Source organism: Pleuronectes platessa, chromosome 20 (assembly GCF_947347685.1).
Source record: "Pleuronectes platessa chromosome 20, fPlePla1.1, whole genome shotgun sequence".
NCBI lineage: Eukaryota > Metazoa > Chordata > Actinopteri > Pleuronectiformes > Pleuronectidae > Pleuronectes > Pleuronectes platessa.
In genome coordinates, this window is record NC_070645.1 from 15980029 (window position 1) to 15996469 (window position 16441).

The 16441-nt window shown below is 44.2% G+C and overlaps 2 protein-coding genes across 2 annotated transcripts; both read right to left on the reverse strand.

Moving 5' to 3' along the window:
* Positions 1-701: 701 nt before the first annotated feature.
* Positions 702-11628, reverse strand: mrc1a (mannose receptor, C type 1a). Its single transcript, XM_053412411.1, has 30 exons — positions 11368-11628; positions 10848-11249; positions 9344-9517; positions 8671-8826; positions 8468-8581; positions 8096-8236; positions 7829-8011; positions 6721-6878; positions 6496-6612; positions 6287-6402; positions 5955-6103; positions 5446-5645; positions 5233-5348; positions 5064-5145; positions 4841-4985; positions 4703-4741; positions 4257-4420; positions 4064-4128; positions 3853-3953; positions 3637-3776; positions 3320-3428; positions 3039-3211; positions 2833-2938; positions 2519-2751; positions 2257-2422; positions 1998-2150; positions 1803-1919; positions 1532-1690; positions 1424-1456; positions 702-1326 (listed from the first exon to the last, which is right to left on the reverse strand). Exons 1-30 carry the CDS (start codon positions 11435-11437, stop codon positions 1094-1096), a joined length of 4314 nt encoding a protein of 1437 aa, XP_053268386.1. The 5' UTR covers positions 11438-11628; the 3' UTR covers positions 702-1093.
* A 2271-nt stretch (positions 11629-13899) lies between these two features.
* LOC128425685 (transmembrane protein 236-like) lies at positions 13900-16441 on the reverse strand. Its single transcript, XM_053412415.1, has 4 exons — positions 16170-16441; positions 15927-15999; positions 15040-15163; positions 13900-14585 (listed from the first exon to the last, which is right to left on the reverse strand). The coding sequence occupies exons 1-4, from the start codon at positions 16439-16441 to the stop codon at positions 13900-13902; spliced, it is 1155 nt and encodes a 384-aa protein (XP_053268390.1).

The window sequence follows — 16441 nt, forward strand, 5'->3', positions numbered from 1 at the left end:
GGGGGGATTACAGAGCAAGATTTAGAACTCTCCAAATTCAGCATCGGATCTAATTGACTTTGATTTTTATCATTTGTCTCTACAACTACAAGAAAATATAAACAAAGAAACATTGATCTTGGTCTTTATATGAAGTGGATGAGAGAGTTTGGGGGAGATTTTGATTTTAGGATGTACAATTAGAGTTAAACAGCTTTAAAAAAAGACCTCAACACTTTTGTTTTGATTTTTTTTTTTCCAGCAGAATGACACAAACTACCAAACCGGTTTTGTTGAAACTCGGCGGAAGTGAAGAGGAATCGGCCAAAGAAGAAGATTCGATAAAGACTTTTCACTCACTTTAACATTGTGAGAAGGGGCTTTATAGCTCTATTGAAAGGACAAATCAGGCATATTTAGGGGACTGATATATATTAATGTGTGAAGTTTGGTGCAGCTTAATTATCTTTAAGGTGACAGTTTGGGCCCTGAAGGTTTCAAGTCTCAGTGTCAAGATTTTTCAGGTGTTGGGCCTGTTACATTTGATCAGGAACTTATTTCCACCGACCTTTTTGTTTGTTTCTGTTATGAAAATTGCTTTCATCTGCTATTTATGACCCATCACATTGTATCTTATCACAGTTACCCACAATTGCTGATGGACCATTGTTGCTCCGTTGCTGGTTAATCAGAAGACAAAACGAGCAAAAAGGACAATTCGGTTTTAGTGTTTTTAGATTTTTTTTATTGAGCATCTATTTACATTGTCGAGAACCAGAAATAGTTTGAAGAACAAATGGAAAATAATAACAATCAATTCAGTTGAGCAAGATTGAAGTAAAAAATAAAAAACACATCTTAAAATTCATATTTCTTTTGATCCGCAAATGTTTCTTCGTTATGTTGATTGGTAAACGTAAAAAAAAACAACTCTGTACACATTTCACAAATCATATAATTTTTTATATTATCTTGTCTGTAATTGGCTTAGTGCAGTGCCAGTTTTGGCAAGAGTTATGTGTGTAATGATCCTGAAAATCATTATTTCTGATCCACTCCAAGTGATCTGAAATGAAGCACGGGTTATTGCCACTGTGTCGATCTCCACGTCTTTCTACGCGTGTTCATTTTGCTCGATGTTGGCCACCAGACCCTTGGTGTCCACGAGGGCTCGGATCGGATTGTTGAAATATAACTTGTTGTCGAAGGTGCTTTCTCCCGAGACACTTGTGGGTATCCGATTACGGAAGAGGAGGAAGGCACCGAGTCCAAAGATAGCGATTACGACCAGCACCACGGACACGGTGATGCCAGCCGACCCATGAGAAGCTTCTTCGATGACGTGTGCTGAGGAGGCAAAACACAACAGATTTAACACTGAATTGGTTAAAGTTCGAAATTTGAATCATCATATGCACTCGATGCAGAAGATTAAGTAACTTACCAACAGATGGAGGCTTTTCTGTCGGTTTAATAACTGAAACAAACAAAAACAATTAGTCAATAAGAGTAATTGATACGACACGTGAAAGTTACGGTTCATTGAACTTACCTTTTGGTCTTTTGCAGATGTAAGACCTATATCTGCCGCAGCTGTTCGTACTCCACAGTCCAGTGTCAGAATGGATGTCCACACACGAGTCCGACTTGGGCATCCCCGAATTCCAGTTGGTGTAGTCCAAAACGCTGTCATCGATCCACTGCCACTCACCTGAAACGGAGAAACTTATTGTTTTAAAAAGACTACTGACCAGATAGAGGCCCTCGCCCTGCATCTGGATCCGCCACTGACAGACATTCATTTTAGTATAAGGCCCGCTCACCTTCATGGGTCTTAAAGAGGCCGATCCAGAAGGTTTTGGCTCCGTCCTGCAGCAACTCCAGGTTCTGTTGTATGAACTGACCCTCCTGAGGGTCCTGAACACTCAACAGAGATGCACCTGAGGAACACAGCCACAGTTGCATACTGTTAAATATGCATGTATCATTTATCCGTGGACTTTTTTTTTGTAACATACCCATTCTCATGCATTCGACGGAGGCATGGGCCCAGTTGTCCGCCTGTGCGCTGAGGAAGGCGTAACAGTGGCCTCTGAAAGGAATCCAGGTTCTTCGGCTCTTCGGCTCCGGACAGCTGCCGGGAAGCTGCGGCGGCTCGGTGGGAGCGATGTCTGAAAAAGAGACAGGAGACGGCATCTTCGTCTCAGGAGCTCACGCTTTGTGGTTTGGTTATGTGCGGCATAAAGCGCATGAAAAGCACCAGCGGGACTGTCTGACCTGGTGACCTCTTGCAGAGGGAATAGTAGTTCTCAGTGCAGGATGCAGTCTTCCACTTTTTGTCCACATCCATATACACACAGCCGTAATTGTTTTTAGGCTCATCTTTTCCCCATTTGGTGTAAGACAGTGACCAGCCATCGACCCACTTGAAGCGACCACCAGTCTGTGAAAAAAGAAATCGCCACTTGCATTAATGAAAAGAAAGAAAGAAGCTCCTCGTCTAAGTTTGAACTAGTGTTAAAGAATAACTGTTCTCTACCACATTGCTGTTGAGGCCAATCCACACGGGTTCATTGTGCTTGGAAATCTGCAATGTGATGGAAGCCTCAGCTACAGGGTCCATGATACTGGCCAGGTCTGCATCGTCTGCCTGGCACTGCCTCCTCGCCTCGTCCCATCTCATCTTCTGCGTCACCAGTTTGTAGGAATCATTGCCGAGCTTGTAGAACGTCTTCGGGGACACGGTGGTGGGGGGAACCACGATCTGAGAATCTTTGTGAGCAGCACACCTCAGTCGTTAGTCGCCATCTCAGAAAACAAACTGAAAATTGAGCTCACTCGTGTTTCACTCACCGATGTTTCTTTTGCAGATGAAGCCTTTTTTTGTGTTACAGTCATCCACTTTCCACAATCCTTTGAGTTTGTTGACGCTGCCCACCATGATCACACAGTCAAACACCTGTCAGGACGAAAAGGAAACCTCAGCACAGCGTGGTCGGTACATTTTCTTTATTATTGTTCAAGAGACAGTTTGGTTTGGTTAAAGAAGCAGAAATAACCTCATCTAATACTGAGTATCGTCCTTCCGGCCCAGAGGCTGGGTGTCCTTTGGCCCAGTTGGTGTATGAAATGCCTCTACCGTCTGTCCACACAAAGCGCATCTCCCAGTTCACATCATTCATGCCAATCCACAAGTTTTCCTTGTATCTCAGCATCTGTGATGTTAGGAAAGCTACAAGGGAAGAAACCATTGTTCTCAAAACTCAAATCCCAAAGTTGTGAGACTTTCATACCACGTTGTGAACTGTAAACCTCGACCACTGAAGCACATATTCCTCACCTTGCTCGCTGTCACTGACGATAGAAGCCAGATTTCCTCCCTGGTTTATGCAGTACGTCCTGGCGTTCTGCCACGTGTTATTGTCATCCCCCGTGACAATTTTGTAGCACTGTATAAACAAGATGAGTTGTGTGTCGGAATAACTTGCACATGGACAGCAGATAACCAGACAACAGATGAGAAACACAGTTTACCGGCGACAGATTTGCATCATGCACACGGGGAAGTTTAAATCCTGAAAACCTTTGCCTCGATTCAAGATAAGCCCATGCTGAGTGTCTGAGCAATTGGTGCTAGGCACAGTTACATGCAAGTACCTTTCCTCTAAAAGAAATCCACCCTGGTGCACATCCTCCTTTAGGAACCGTGGTGGGGACCATCGTTGTGTTAACAAAACTGCTGCTTCTTTTGCAGATGGAGGGAAGCTCGAAACCACAGTTAATATCGTTCCAGTAGCCTGTGTGCAGAGGACTGTGAATAAATAATATGAAGACTAAATAACACTATGAAGACTGTCTTTGATTTGGACTCACCCATGCTCTTGTATAAAGACACACAGTTTTCATCATTGTTAGCAAAGTTGGGCTCATTTTGTTCCCATGCAGTGTAAGTTACAGGGCTGCCGTCCAGCCAGCTAGAAATGGAAGCATACAAAAAATTACGAATAAAAACTCAGAAACACATCACTGTTTCATATCATAAATGTCAGATTGATGTACGGTAAATGGCCTCGGTGTGATTTACCTGAATGAATGATCCAAATTCACCACCATGCCAATGTAGTACTGTCCCTCTGAGGCTTTCAATATCTGTGAGATAATGGTGAGAGACGTTAAATCAAATACAGAGCTCGACACTTTTGACAGCAGATAATTGAGAACATGCTGCTGTTTTGAAATCCAGCGTTATTAAACATAACATTCTCTGAATTCCTTGCCTGTTTCCAGAGGAACTTCCTCTCACTCTCCCCCGTGATGACTACAAGTTCGCCAAAGTTTTTTTTGCAGAAGACTCTGGCAGCTTCCATGGCAAGGAGGTCAGGGTTGATGAAATACTGCGTGTCGTTGTATATGAGCCAGCCATCTTCTGTGGTGTTGTATACTGGAAATGCGAGGGGAAAAATAGTTACAGCGTTGGGAATAATGGGAGCGTCCCCTCAACTCAAAAATTTGATCATTTGTTGATGTCAAATATGCAGAAACATGGCAAACAAAAGTAAGATTAGGTTGTGACCTGTCCATGCAGAGTGACCTTGATTGGATCAAATTGACTGATTAGCAGTAACCCTGATAACAAGTCAGGTAAAGCAATATCTTTGTAGTTTACCGAAATGTATTTGTGCAACTCTGGACACGTTAAATCAACGGCGCTGCTGAATCGTACCTGTTGGAACACTGACAGGCTCCGGGTTGGGGGTCACACCTGGAAATACAAGATGCATGAAAGGAGAAACATCGGTACAAAACTCTGATACGACTGGTTTAGATCAATGGCTCCATGTGAACCGGAGCTCCGTGTTACCTTTGGGTATCTGGCAGATCCAGTCGTTGTTGGAATCACAGTGCCGATCGTTCCAGTGGCGTCCGTAGTAAGACTGGACTTCCGCACAGTGCTCATTGTCGTTGTAGTTGTTCGGTTCTCCAAAGGCCCAGCTGTCATAGTTGCTCTAGATTGTTGGAAATACACGTTATTAGGATCACAGTGAGTAAAAGATTGTAGTTGATAACAATGAAGTGCTACATACAGGGGACCCATCACTCCACACAAAACCTTGACTGGTATCCAGGGAGCTGAAGCCAATCCAAGCTGCGTCAGAGAAGTGCAGCCTGCAGGACAGAAGAACTCACACTTACCGCCTGAACTCCCAATTAACATATCGAATTATACACGCACAAGCTGGTGAGTTAACATACTCCGCATTGTTTAGGTCCTGCGCACTGTGGATGCTGATCAGGTCACCACCAATGGCCTTGCAGAAGTCATGTGCTTCAGACCACGTCTTCTTCAGATCCCCTCGTCTTGTGAAGAGCTTTGAATGAGTGAAAAAGGCACAATGGGTCAGATTTTACGGTGGAGGTGAAAAAAGCTAAGATATTTTTCAGGTCAGTAAAAGTTTTTCCTCCTACCTGGAAGCAGACGTTCCCCGTGGTGACCGGGAACCACCCGGAGGCACAGCTGAGGGCCGGGGTGGGGGGCGGCACCGTCGTCAGCTGCAAACCCTCCGCTGGTTTCTTGCAGATGTATTTCTCCTTGTTGCTGCAGGTGACCACATCCCATAATCCGGCGAAAACCCCAGTTTTCATGGCAACGCATCCCTGTTTTCTGGCTTTTGTTAAACACAGAAGAGGAAATGGAAAAAAATATATATTGTGACAAGCTAACCCACAAGTTGTAGAGATTATTACCAGTTGTGAGGGTGCACTCAATTTCTCATTTAAAAGTTATTATTGTGTGTTGTTTTGGAGATGATTAGGCTACACTTTTGAGAGCTGTCGTGGCGTCCATCTTTATCTACAGTCTAAGGGATCGATAGCTGACATGCACATCATTTATACATGCAGGTATACAATGCAGTATATAACACAAAACCCATTAGGAACCATTGTTACAGTGTACAACTAAAGAGAAGCTGTACCTGGCATTCCCACGTTGAAATGAGTGAAGGCGACCTTTCTATTGGTCGTCCATCGGAAAGTGTTAATGTCTTCTGTGTTGGTCAAACCCGTCCAGAAATACTTCTCTGGTCTTAAACCCACCAAACTGACCAGGAAGGCGCTCTCATATCTGCAGGAAGGAAGAAAGGTAAGTGATAAAACAACTTGATGATGATTCTAAATGAAATCCTTTTTTTGGGTTAACCTTCCTGACATAGAAATCCTTTGGAAACTAGTGTTTCAGATCATTTAATTGCCGAACAATAGGGAGAAATAATCCAAATACAGAAGACTTGAATGGATGAGACTATACCTGTCACCTACATCCACCAGATGTGCGCCGGCCTCGGAGCACGTCTGCTTTGCATCATCAAAAGTTTTCGTCTCGGCTCCGATGTTGTAACAGTAGGAGCCAAACCTGATCGAGCCCTGATTGACGGAGACGAGAACACAACACAGTGAATATGAATCTGATCTGAAGGATTCATTGTTTGATTCAAAGTAGATATCATCATCGCTCACTAGCTTGCATCCAGGGTTGGCGTCCTCTTCGGCGCCCTCCGGTGGTTTCGTGGAGGCCTTCTTCTTGCAGATGTACCCGTACGACTTTTCACACATGTGATCTGCCCAACGTCCATCCTGTGTGAGCAACACTGAATATTACTGCTGGGAAACGCTGCCACTCGGATGATAATAAATTGGAATTATGATTTGCTCTGTGTGTATTCGGTGAGTGACAGGTGTTACCTTTCCTCCGATGAGGACACAGTCTTCCTGGAAGTTGGTGGCGTGAGAGGGTTCGCCTGTTTGCCACTGGGTGAAGGTGACGTGGGAGTGATCGGACCATTCGAACAACATCTGGTTCTTCTGATCGTTCAAGCCAATCCAGAGCACATCTGTCGGCACTATAATCACATGCACATATTAATGGAGCATGGTCATAGCTTTTGTTGCTTAGAACACTGATGCCAATCTCGTTCTCCTGCACATTAATATTGAGACATAGCTGCAGACGAGTGATTATCTTAGCTTAGAGCAAAGACTAGAAACAGGAGGAACAGCTAGCCTGGCCATCAGTTACATAAACGACCCCCAAAGTCCATTAACAATGTATATTTAGTTTGTTTAAAATGTACAAAAACCAGAATGTAGATATATGACATTTCAGGGTTTTACTGGAGGTCCTGTGTTGCTGTATTTCTTGGCTTGGAGAAGTGACTTATTGTCGTCTTCTCAACAATGTTAGTTTTCCAGGCAACAAGCAGACATTTCAGGAAGTTATTGTGTCTGGCCAATAAAGACCATCTGGCACAAAAACCACAAAATGAGATTTTTTACACTGAGCTTTTTATGTGGATTAAACAAACATGATATAATGTGTTCTGTTACATGTACAGAGCCCGGCGGCTTCTGCTTGTAGTCTCTATGCTAAGCTAAAGCTAAGCTGCAGCTTCATATTCAATGAACAGATGTAACACAGTGGTGTCCAGGGGCTGATCAAGGGTCAGGGCCACGGGGGCACTGGCCCCAGCTGTAATCTGATCGGCCCCTGAAATATGCCCGTCCTGTCAGTAGTCTAGTAACAATAAATATGATAATATTATTAAATGTTGTTTTAAATACACAATGTGCTTGAAAAAGGTACAGTTTTGAAAATATATTCAATATTTGGCTTTGCTCAAAGTTATAGAGCCAACAGTAAACAAGTGAAACAAAAATCCCACTAGTGCAATTAATATTCTCACTTAACTATTGGAAAGAAAATTATGTTTCGATATTATTCACAATTTTGAAGTTACACAGAATTATCACTGAGTTTCCATAATATCTACATATAGTTTGTATGCACACTTACAGTATCCAGATTGAGATATGACGAAGCTCTGCTCCTCTATGTTGTGAATGCTGGCCAAGTCTCCGCCCTCTTTGTGACACGCAGCCAGAGCGTCCCCCCACATCTTCTTACTCCTCTCCAGGAAGTAACAGTTACCTGCGTAAGGAACCCAGTGACTGGGGCAGAAGCTGTGCTGATCTTTGCCTGTAGACACACGGATAGAGAATATGTTCAGCTGTATATTCGTACCCTGAAGACTCATATGTTTGATACATTATATGATTTTACTTGGTGCTGGCGGCAGACTGGTGGAGTTTCCTTTGCGACAGATGTAACCGAGCTTCTTAGTGCAGGCGCTGCTCTCCCATTTTGAGGCTTTTGCAGCGTTGAGGGTTGCACAGGTAAGTCCAGGCTCTGATGACGGGTGACCTGTGGGAAACACAACATCCTGTATTATCTATGCTTCCTCAAAAACACACAAAATAACTGTGAAAACATGTAACAATCCCAAATATGCAATGCAATATGTATAGCAGAGTGCAATATACTTTTGTGATATAATAATTACACCAAGTCTGCATGTAACCTTGACATGTCCAGGCTCAATCAGACATTTCTTTTAATGAAACGTTACACTGTGAAGTATTTTTATGTCCTCACCTGGGGCCCAGTTCAAATATCTAAATGGGTTTCCGTTGCTCCACTGCCACCCGCTTTCAAAATCCAAGGAGTTCAGTCCAATCCACAGAGATGTCCCGAAAGTATTTGTCAACCCTGTGCCAACACACGCATTGCAAAGCTGTTAACACCCAGCACTGTAACACTGCGTGCTACGGGAGGCGGACACAAGGTCAAAGTCGTACCTGAGATGTACGACTGCTCGTGCAGCTCCACGATGCTGAGCAGGTCGCCTCCCTGCTGCTGGCAGCTCTTCCTCGCCTGATGCCAGGTCAACACGGACTGTGTGTTCCTCTGATACTGAACCTCAGTGACCGGGTCAGTGTCCCAGCCTGAGGACTCTGGATATGGAAAATAAACATTTTTAAGTCATTCACCTCTGTAATTGACCTGAATGAATGTTTAAGAACCAATAAAAGTCTTAAAACAGAAAACTGAATAAAAGCTCCTTCATTCTTATCTAGGAACTGCTGGGGTTTTGCTTCTATTGTAAAAGTGACTTTGCTTTTTCCCGTCTCTTCCTTTCCTGCCTGGTTTAGAGAAGTGTCAGGGGAACGACAGGCAGGCGCGAAGAGGAAAACAAGGACAGTGCTGTGTTGACAACTCAAAAGAGGAAGTGGTGGGGTTGTTCTTCTGAGGGAAGAGGGGAGGGGGGAAGGAACCTGTCAGCACTGACCTCTTTACTGAGAGCACTTACACAAACCAACAAGATCACTCCGTGTGGTGTGGTCAAAAGAAAAGTTAGTGGGACTCTGACATACACACGTAGAGAGCATTTTAACATCCTGATGATTACAGATGTTGAAGAACCCTAGACTTCTGGGTGAAAACATGTGTAGCCCCCCCCCCCCCCCTCACCTTGGGTGGGACAGAAGCCCCACTTCTTCACTTCATCGTAATCCCTCTCTGTGGCGCACCACAGCTGTCCGTCCGATCGGCCTTCCTTTGTGCACTCAGCGAACCACTTCTCCTGAAACTTGAACGGGAACAGACATGGGCGTCCAAACGAATTGCCCCCTATGGTGAAAATCTCTGAGGAGACAGAATGAACGTGGACATGGAATCGTTACACAGGGACGTGATTTTCTGTCATTTCTCTTGGATGTTTTAAATAAAGTTATTTTGTCGACGTGCTCTGTTACACGCCATGTCTGTTGCACCTCTGTTCGTCCGGGGAGACGCCTCCTGAGGTTTCTGACTCTGTTTTAGCTGTTTTGGAAGTTTTCCTCAGCCTAGTTGAGGGTTGAAGACAGGTGATGTATCACCTCGTGAAGATTGTTAAACCCAATGAGGCAAATTGAGATTTGTAAATACGGGCTATACAAATAAAATAAGATTTATCGATTTATTGACTTTTCTTGAGAGCATTAGGAAACTATAGACGTTGGGTGAGAAGGCCTGGCTCGAAGTACCAGATGTTAGTTTGAGTTGACATTAAGACTCAGACCCCTTCGAGCCAATGGACAATTTCTTTATAAACTACCTTCCAAACCGGTGCCACAAGGATGGAAGAACACAATTGTCGAATAGACCAATGCAAAGCTGTAGTTTCATGGAACAATCTATTAAAAAATGTTTGAAAGAGTTGTAGACTGAACTCTTGACCATTTGTGATGTGGTTGATCTGCTCCTTGTATTTTCTGTGGGTACATTTATTAGATTGCCCTCATTTACACAGAGGATTAGTCCAATAATCAGACTACAGATTTGGCAGGATTCCCTCGGCAGCCCTTGAAAAGGTCAGGCGCTCGCAGTGAGTCCCTTCATATCCAACAAAGCTTGGTATTTGTGGTGCTTTACCAACTGGGCCACTCTGCAGGGGGAACTCATTTATTTTAGATCAGTGAACCCCCCCAGCAAATAAGCAAGCAACTTGTGCTTTACAAAGTTTTTATGCCACTACAGCTGACTCATCAGATGCTGCACGTCTTTTGATGTTCACTTTTTTTAACTCTTTAACACATTTCCTCACATCTATCAAACATTAGCCCGTATGGAAATATCTGAAAAAAAAACCTAATGATCTTTTAAGTATTTCTATCCTCAGCTATATAGATTTATTTCCCCGTGTGAAAGCGGACATATGCTTTTTAAAGGTTATCACAGAGTTGTTATATATCTTATTTATTCCATAGCCATAGCACCTGCTGTTTGGTCTACATGGCCGAAATTATATAGACAATTATTACTTTTATATTACTTCAATATAATAGTTTTTTTGCAATGTGAGGATGGCGGCTGTGGCTCAGGAGGCGTAACGGGTCGTCAAGGAACCGGATTCAATCCCCAGCTCCTCCACTAAGTTTAAAAACCACTGTAGACATGATTATGGCTTTGTCAGTTGAAGATCAAGGATTCCTACCTTGATAGCCCTTCGAGCAAAGGTCTCCCCGAGTGCCAAATAGCCTCCAGCGACTCCAGAGCCCCGAGCCCTGGTAGATCAGTAAGTTCCTCTCATTGCGGTGACCCCAGTTTAAGTGCAGGTCCTGGTCTTTTAGGCCGAAGAGAGTCTCGTTCTTGCACTGCCAGTGCTGGAGGTCGCTGCTCTCATCACATTCAAACATGGCGACCTTCGCCCACTCTTTAATCTCCGTGGCCCCCAGACAGAGCTTGAGGGACAGGCTGAGGAGGCGCGAGCTGGAGGCCCAACGAAACTGCTGCTGCTTGTCGTGAGGATCACAGACGGCTATTACCACCGAGGTGGCGCTCTCCACCCTAATGCACTTGTTGTGGTTCTCGTTGAAAATCAGAAAGGAGCTGCTGTCTGGAAACAGAACCAACGAGCTTCATCAATTCATTTAGGAGATGATTATTTTATTCACACACACACACACAGAGACACAAGATGAATAGACATAAAGAAAAGTGCCAGGGGTACGTACCTATGTCAGCAGTGATGCAGAGGGCCTGCAGGAGACCGAGGATCACAGCCAAACCTGAGCCGGGAAACATTATCCCTGATGTGTGGTTTACACTCAGTGGTGGACGAGGTGGTGCAGGAGTTTTCCAGTCATGAGAGAGGAGGTCTGGTGTGTGCTAAGGTGTGTGACATGGAGCAACAATGACACAGGGACATGGCACTTTCCCCCCCTAATCACAGTGATGGATATCCTGTCACATGGGTTGTTGAGGTTTGGTCAAACGACAGCACTTTCCCGAGCTTCCAGAGGAGAGGAAGAAGGGAGGAGGGAAGCGAGAGACTGTGTCACGTTATGCTCACGTTAGGAGCATGGATCTATTTTTAATAAATCAAATGCAAAAGTGCCAGTGATTGATGAATTTTGGGAATACATTATCTGAGTAGGCTTTTTGTCAAGGGGCCTCTATCTGCGGTTCTTGAACTATTATAAATAGAACTTCAGTCAGTGCTAAATCTGTGCCTGGAAAATGAACCCAGCGAGGAGATGTCATCAAACAATACTAACTGAGGTGTCAGAAGAATTAGGTGAATCACATCTAATGAGGGAATGTTGGTTTCATGTTGGACATTTGCAGTACTTTGCTGATATGACTCTTTTTTTCTTCTCCTGGCGGGAGAGAAGCCCCCAGTAGGTCCGCGAGGCATCGGGTGAGGAGTGCAGCGAGGATACAGGTCAGGAGAACGAGAGGACGGGAGGACGGGAGGAAATCCTGCTTCCTATGAGTGGAGATCTGACCACTGTGGCCTCAGGCTGCAGGGATACCCACAATGCAGCACAGAAAATAGAAGCTACAGACAAATACCTGTAAAGTAATAAAAATAGATTAAAACACAAATATTTTTAAACAGTATATGTGAATACTATATGTATTGGCTATAACAATTTTAATGGTTTATCTTAAATTTGTAGAAGACAGAAAAAACACACCAGTATCAATATGCGATGAAGTAAAATCCACGGGTTGCATTCTTGCGGAACGGTTTTCCTATAGCGGGTTGAATGTGAAGGTTTGAGACATTGAAACACGTGGACAGACATTAAGAATCAGTACAAACGCTTTTCACGTACTTAAATAAAGTAGCAACAACATGTCATAATAATAAATATAAAACAATAATAAATAATATAGTTTTTAGTCTTTCTATTTGCAGGACTATGGGAAGTTTGACAGGAAAACATTTATCTTGAGAACTTTATGGGATGAAATGAGATCAAATCCAGTGAAAAGGGATTAAATGGGATCAAAAACTCCACAAATACACTGAATATATAATTCACGTCAACATAATATCATGAATCATACGAGTGAAACTTAAAACACATTTTAATTACCTTCTTTATTTACCTTACCAAAATATACGTATCAACGATACAATCTCACACCTTGTTTTTCTTTTTTGGGAAAATAACTTATCAGAGAAAAACCTATAATAAAAAAACATGGATATATGTTTTCACATATTCACTGCACTTTATGATGGTAGAAAAAAGTCTGTCAAACGTCTCGAGTGACATTACAGGAAGGCCAACGTGCCGTGGGCGGCGGGGGGGGGGAGCTTTGAGGGGTTAACACAAAACAGTCATACACATAATGTCCATTGTGAGAATACATTGCCTAAGAGCTCAGTTTCGGCCTCCGCAAACCATGATGCATTTAGGGGAAATGTTTTGTATAGCATTCATAAGTTCACATATTGGTTTGGTTGCACAGGCTACTCATTATTGAGTTTGTTTTAAGTCTCTCCTCCTTTCTCTTAGTGTAAAAGTATTCGTCAAACTTCCATCATTAGAATCTGACTCCGTGTCAGAGCTAAATGTGTTTTCTAAGAAACATTTGTGGAACTTTGCAGTGATCAATCCAACAGGAGATCTCAGTGGCAACAGCATGTACCAGTTACAGGCGCCAGTGATATAGTAATCTGTCTTCTTATATTTGTATTTGCATGATATACACATCATACAAACATGTATAAACATTGACATGTGTATTTCATGGTAAAAAGAGAAGTAGGAAGCTTTGAGTGATGCTAACGCTAACAAAGCTAGCTTTATCGAACGTTTTTACCTCTATGTTTTTTGTAATTTGAAGTAAGTTCTTTTATTTTTTTGTGTAAAAACTACGTGATAGCTAGGACGCTAATTGTTTACGACATTTGTACTATTCTTTATCATACACTATACTGATCCAAGTTTTTGTAGAGATCTGGAAGTTGCTAACTGCTCGCTCAAGTTTCAAAGTGTTGATTTACTACTTCAGGTTGAAAGTTAAGAAATTACTTGGCTAGGAAATGATCAACAAATCTCAATGCAAGAACTTTATTGTGAGGTGCAAACTGTTTTAATTTAGTTAATGACAGTTTTTTCTCAGGATGTGCAAGATGGCAGCATTTGAAATGGAATAATTTGTCTCGGAGGAAGTGGAGATACGTTGTCCATGTTTATTTACAATCTATGGTGTCAACATATTGCCCCCGCTATGTGTTTATGTCAGTTTTAAAAGAACATCCTCTCTGTGTTGAAGACCCTCAGCTTGGTCATGAAGTTGAAGTAGACAAAGGCCAGGCACACCAACAAGTTCTTCATCAGGTAGAGGATGGGTGTGACGAAGCCGAAGAAGGCAATGAGGCCGACACGCACAAAGAAAAAGGGCAAGTCCTGCAGAGCCACTCCTAGTGAGGAAAGCAAGGGGCTGTGGGGCATGACCACCACACGCAGGCAGGACAGGTAGCTGAAGATGTAGATGGGGAACACCCAGCCGGAGTGGTAGACCAGGGGGTGTCCTGCTACCCGCACCATCTCCACCGTATCCAGCCAGAATAAAAAACTGTCCACGAACACGTCCGCTCGGGCGTCACTGGCACTCAGGAACCTCAGTGGGCCCGTGTAGGAGTACGGAGACATGCGGTACGCCGTGCTGCTCACTGATGGCGAGCTCATTCCAGAGATACTAAATGGTCTCCCAGGGTTGCCTGGCATCCCGTTCGTCTCCTGTCGAGCGCCTGCTCCGTTCTGGTTCCTGTCCCCGAGCTGGTTTGCCCCCGGTTGCATCGGAGTGGAACCCCCTTGCCCGGGCACAGCCGGCCCTGACACAGCTGGAGAGATAGGGGTCACTGGTGTTACCTGCTCCACATGTGTGAGGACAGAGGAGGGAATGTCAGCGTCTCTCTCCATGTCATTAGCTGGAGACAGAAAAGGAAGGATTTTCAGGATGATAGGCTGGTCAAGGGTTAAAGGTACACCACTCAATCTTGCGACCATAAATAAATAAAAGCATTAATTTGCGAGTAACTTTAACAAACAGCAGTTTAGGCTTCCCTTAATGCTTATCTTTAAAAAAACTTTCCTGAAGTTTTGTCAATTCAGCAGCGTGTTACGAGAAGCGAGCTGGGTCGGACAATTTCCTGCTCATTTCAATGGTTACAGCATTTCCCTCCCTACTTTGGTCACAGAGCCATTTAATCGGGTCTCTTAATTATTCCAGATAAAATGTTTTAAAGAGCTGCATTGCCTCCGGGCTCCTGACCTGTGGAGCCCAGCTGGTATCACTATGTTCATGTCGCTGACAGAGGAATGTTCAGGATCTACAGCCCTCAGTGAGTGATGTGCGTGATGGGTTCCGGGGGTTGCGCTCACCCTGGCCTGTCAGTCTGCAGTGCCGTATCCTCTCCACAACGTCAATACAGATGAGAGAGAAGAGGACTAGTGACACAGGGAGCTCCGTGAACATATCATATTGCATGTTGTTATTTATCTGGACCTGGGCAACCAACAAGAAAACAGTGAGTGGAACATACATTTGATGCGGTTATCGGCTCGTCTCCAGTTTCACTACAGACGGTAACAACGGCCCTTTGCACCACACGTTAACATCAAACTGTCAAAACTCCTGACCTCTTCTCGCGCTGGGTTTCTGGGCTAAATCACTTGCAGCTTTGGGATTTTTCCTGAGTCAGGGCTTCAAACCAACAGGACATAGAACAAAGCAGACAAGCTGGTTGTCTTAGCAGAATTTATTGCTCGTATGTAAAATACACCAGATAAGGGAAAGGGCCAAAAAGTCACGTTGGTGCTTTGGAGAGCTAGGGCCACATAAAACAGCAAAAGGATCTGGGCCACGGCCAGTAAGGAAGTGAGAATGTGCCTCATGGACAGATGACTTGACGAGAGCGGCTTGGACAGGAAGAGGAACCAAGCTGCTTATCAGTGGCTCCTTATCCATAAAGCTGGATATTTTTCCCTTGAGAACCAAAAGATTCCTCACAAATCATCACCTTTATTTCCCTCAGAGGCCTTACCCTGCGATTCCTCTTATCTACAACAAATGGCTGCAGCAGGTATATTTTTTTATGTTGCAAGCGACTTATCTGGATGACAAACACCATAATAACAACAAAAGTAGGAATAATTATATTAAATGTTCTGGTCACTTGTCGGCTGACTCTGAAGGGTCAAAATTCAAGATGTGAATACAAACAAAATTTATGTAATCACACAAATCACACACAATCTGCAACATGTACCTCAGAGCTGGCGATAAGGAAGGCAAAGCAGGGCAATGTGGACAGGACCACGTATACAAGGGCAACAGGCCTCCTGATACAAAGACAGAGGAAGGAAAAAGGTAAGGAAGCAGTGCAGTGCAAACCAGCCACAGGCCTGTTCATGCTCAACAGACCAGTCAGGGCTCAGAATGTGCTGCACAGATTCCAGCTGCTGACCGAACACTGGCCCCTGACATCAGGGCCGAGGTCGGACACACTCACCACTTCTTCCTCCCAATGAGAAACTTCTTTTTCACGAAGACCATGTACTTCAGGGGCACCCAGACCAGCAGGGCAGTGGAGGTGACGTAGGCGATGGAGGACGCCACGATCAACCAGTAGGCCGTGCTGGCGTCTCCAGGGGGCTGCGCCGAGGTTTTCACCCTCGCCACGATGACGGCGAACCTCTGCATGACGATGAAGAGCGGCACGCACAGGCCTGCAAACTGCAGAACCTCGCACACGGCGAACTTCAGCGTACCCCCCGAGCCCAT

What these genes read in the sequence shown, in the direction of transcription:
- mrc1a (XM_053412411.1), bottom strand. Translation starts at nt 11,437, where the DNA reads ATGTTTCCCGGCTCAGGTTTGGCTGTGATCCTCGGTCTCCTGCAGGCC. An exon ending in GGAAGTTCCTCTGGAAACAG is followed by an intron (nt 4,129 to 4,256) that starts GCAAGGAATTCA and finishes ATTATCTCACAG; the next exon opens with ATATTGAAAGCCTCAGAGGG. An exon ending in AGAAAAGCCTCCATCTGTTG is followed by an intron (nt 1,327 to 1,423) that starts GTAAGTTACTTA and finishes TTGCCTCCTCAG; the next exon opens with CACACGTCATCGAAGAAGCT.
- LOC128425685 (XM_053412415.1), bottom strand. Translation starts at nt 16,441, where the DNA reads ATGGGCTCGGGGGGTACGCTGAAGTTCGCCGTGTGCGAGGTTCTGCAG. An exon ending in CTCATTGGGAGGAAGAAGTG is followed by an intron (nt 16,000 to 16,169) that starts GTGAGTGTGTCC and finishes TCTTTGTATCAG; the next exon opens with GAGGCCTGTTGCCCTTGTAT. An exon ending in CTGCAGACTGACAGGCCAGG is followed by an intron (nt 14,586 to 15,039) that starts GTGAGCGCAACC and finishes TTCTGTCTCCAG; the next exon opens with CTAATGACATGGAGAGAGAC.